The sequence below is a fragment of the Triticum aestivum genome, chromosome 3A, assembly GCF_018294505.1.
Source record: "Triticum aestivum cultivar Chinese Spring chromosome 3A, IWGSC CS RefSeq v2.1, whole genome shotgun sequence".
Taxonomy (NCBI): domain Eukaryota; kingdom Viridiplantae; phylum Streptophyta; class Magnoliopsida; order Poales; family Poaceae; genus Triticum; species Triticum aestivum.
The window spans coordinates 553,282,852-553,285,523 of record NC_057800.1 but is presented as its reverse complement, the minus strand read 5'-3'; the positions used below and the strand labels follow the sequence as shown (position 1 = coordinate 553,285,523).

The 2,672-nt window shown below is 50.9% G+C and overlaps 1 protein-coding gene across 1 annotated transcript; it reads right to left on the bottom strand.

Annotated features, from left to right (window-relative positions):
- Positions 1-724: 724 nt before the first annotated feature.
- LOC123058622 (peroxidase 2-like) lies at positions 725-2,373 on the bottom strand. Its single transcript, XM_044481326.1, has 4 exons — positions 2,223-2,373; positions 2,032-2,186; positions 1,202-1,921; positions 725-943 (listed from the first exon to the last, which is right to left on the bottom strand). The coding sequence occupies exons 1-4, from the start codon at positions 2,371-2,373 to the stop codon at positions 725-727; spliced, it is 1,245 nt and encodes a 414-aa protein (XP_044337261.1).
- Positions 2,374-2,672: the final 299 nt, after the last annotated feature.

The window sequence follows — 2,672 nt, the reverse complement described above, 5'->3', positions numbered from 1 at the left end:
TCATGGGAAAATTAGGAAAAGATATAATGGTCACATGGCGAATTTAGAACATATGTATCCATGGTAAGATTTCATTTTGAAAACATATACAAAGTGATAAAAAAATCCATGGAAATATGAATTTTTGAAACATATGCCTCTAATAAAAGTTGCCATGAAAAAAATCGTTTCAAGAGTCAAGACACATGTTGTAACATATACTTCCTCCATCACAAAATAAGTGACTCAAGTTTATACTAATTTTAGTACAAAGTTAGTACAAAGTTGAGTCACTTATTTGGGGACGGAGGGAGTAGTTGCCATTGCAAAACTCATTTTCAAAAAATATGCATTGTGATGAAATTTCCCCGCAAGAATCATCTTCAGAAACCCATGTGATTTTTTTCAATCGTAAAATTTTCAGACCGTTCGATCGAAACATTTGTGAGATTTGATGACATACGATGAAGTTGCCCAACAGAAAAATGGTATTCTTGGCGGCAAGCGACTGGGCATGTTATATTTATGCCTAACAAATTGTGAGCCTCTTTTTCATAGGGACGGATCTGCTTGCTGCTCCTTGCTAGCTGTCAATCTGAACCATATTCAGGGAAAAAACATTTTAATTAGTTCGCACGCTTTTTTGCGGAAAGCATGCAAACGAGTTAGGCATACGGGAGTCGGGAGACCTAAGCTACTCACTCTGAACCGCTGCGTGCTGCTCCTCGCTAGTTATCCCATCACGTTAGCGGCCGTCAGGCGTCAGGGCGACAGCCAGCTCCGTCACGACGTCCCTCCTGGCCCACACCCGTATCCCATCCTTTCCGTCTCCTGTACGAAGCCGTATTTCCCTCCGTCCATAATTGCCTCCTCCACGTGACCTTGTACCATTGGTGCACAAACCAGGAGCATGCGAGCTCGTCCGCCGCATCGCTGCTCTCATAAAAATTGAGTCAATTGACACCTAGCTGGTCGCAAAATTATCAGTTTTTAATGGGCAGAAGCAACCAGAAAATAGTCGTAGCTGAACATACACAGTTATTACTTGTGTACTCCTACTTATGTCTTTATTAACACACAAACATTAATTAGTGTGAGAAAACCAACAATGACAATAGCTAGACGAAGTTACATCTCGTCCATTAGGCGACCCCGCCATGAGCCAGCCAGCCACCCCGCATTATACTACTAGCTAACTTTAGTTGTTGACTCTCGAGCATACCTTCCTGATCTCTGCACCTTGGTCGGCTCTGGTCTTGATCCCGATTTTTCCCATGTTCTCCATGGCTCTCTCGAACTTCCTCTCCCACGTCCCGGCAATGTTCGCATTTTCTGTCACCTGTGTTATCGTTTTTATCGAGTTGAGCACGGCGTCGGAGGTGAACAACACTCTCCGATCGATCACGTTTCGGTAGTACTGCTTATCCAGAACATAGGGGGTCACATCGTCTTGGTTCACGTTGGTGTCGTCGTTGCCATTGCATTGGGCCTTGAGCTTGGCGGCAAATGCCGGGTCCATTTCAGAGAAGCGGCTGGAGAAGAACATGCAGCGGGCGCGGCCAATTGTGTGCGCACCAGAGAGCGTGACCATCTCATCTGAGGTGAGCCCTTTGGCCGTGAAACTCGTCTGGAGCTCCGTGACAGTGGAGAAGGGCCCGGGCAGCTGGTCGGTCTCGTTGGCAAAGGACTCACGCCCGTCGTAGCGGCCGCCTGGCATCCGGATGTTGATCCTGCGGTTGCTGAGGAAGTAGGATGCGTCGCGGGCGGCGAAGGCGACGATGTCGGCGCATGAGACCTTGCCGGGGCAGGCGGCCTCGATTGCCGCCTTGGCCGCGTCGATCACCTGGAACCCTCGCAGGCTGTTCTTGTTGGGAAGGCCTTCCCTCTCCGTGTCACTGTTATTGGAGTTGGTCGTGGTGAGGAGGACGGAAGCATCACACCCCTGAATATAATAATGAACATGAAGTAAGAAATAATGAACATGCTGTTGATCTTCTTAAACGACAATGCAGTTAGTATATAAGCTAGAATCGACGAACTGTGTGTGCGTACCCGAACGAAGCAGTCGTGGAAGAAGAGACGGATGAGCCCCGCACCAATGCCAGGGTACGCGGCCACGGCGTCCTTCACGGCACCCCTCACGATCACTTCCGCTCTGGGGCAGTACGACTTCGACCACCTGTTGTCGTAGTAGCCGTGGCCGAGCCCTAACCCCGAGGGAGAAGCCCCCCGCTGCCACGAACGGCTTCTCATCCTGGAGCCGCGAGAACAGAGCCATGGGTTGAAGGTGGGTAGCCTCAGCCAGCCGTTGAAGCAAATGCTGGCGCCCTCGCACGCCGCCGGCCCGGCGAGGAACGCGACCAAGACGACGAGCGCTGCGAGCTTAGCGGCCATCTTCTTTTCGCACTAGCTAGCCACTAGATAGATGGTCGTGTGGTGTGTTGTTTGCTACGTCTGGGTTACGGGTTGCATATTTATAGGTCGTCCCGGACCGACGACGACGAAGCCATGCAATAGGCACGGCCGCGTTTCCTGGGCGGCGCACGTTGAGATGGACGCGAATTTCCACCGGAGCGGGCGCGCGTACAGTCAGCTCAAGCGGCTGACCGGCGACGTTGGATGCCATGTTCCCTGTCGTCGAGGGATCAAGTTGCTTACTGATTGAGCGTCGGCCGTCTGATTGGCCTCGAGAT

Bases quoted from the DNA above. Each gene is read 5' to 3' on its own strand.
- LOC123058622 (XM_044481326.1), bottom strand. From the start codon at position 2,373: ATGGCCGCTAAGCTCGCAGCGCTCGTCGTCTTGGTCGCGTTCCTCGCC. The intron at 1,922-2,031 runs GTACGCACACAC...TATTATATTCAG, and splicing joins TCCACGACTGCTTCGTTCGG to GGGTGTGATGCTTCCGTCCT. The intron at 944-1,201 runs GTATGCTCGAGA...GCGACCAGCTAG, and splicing joins AAGGTGCAGAGATCAGGAAG to GTGTCAATTGACTCAATTTT.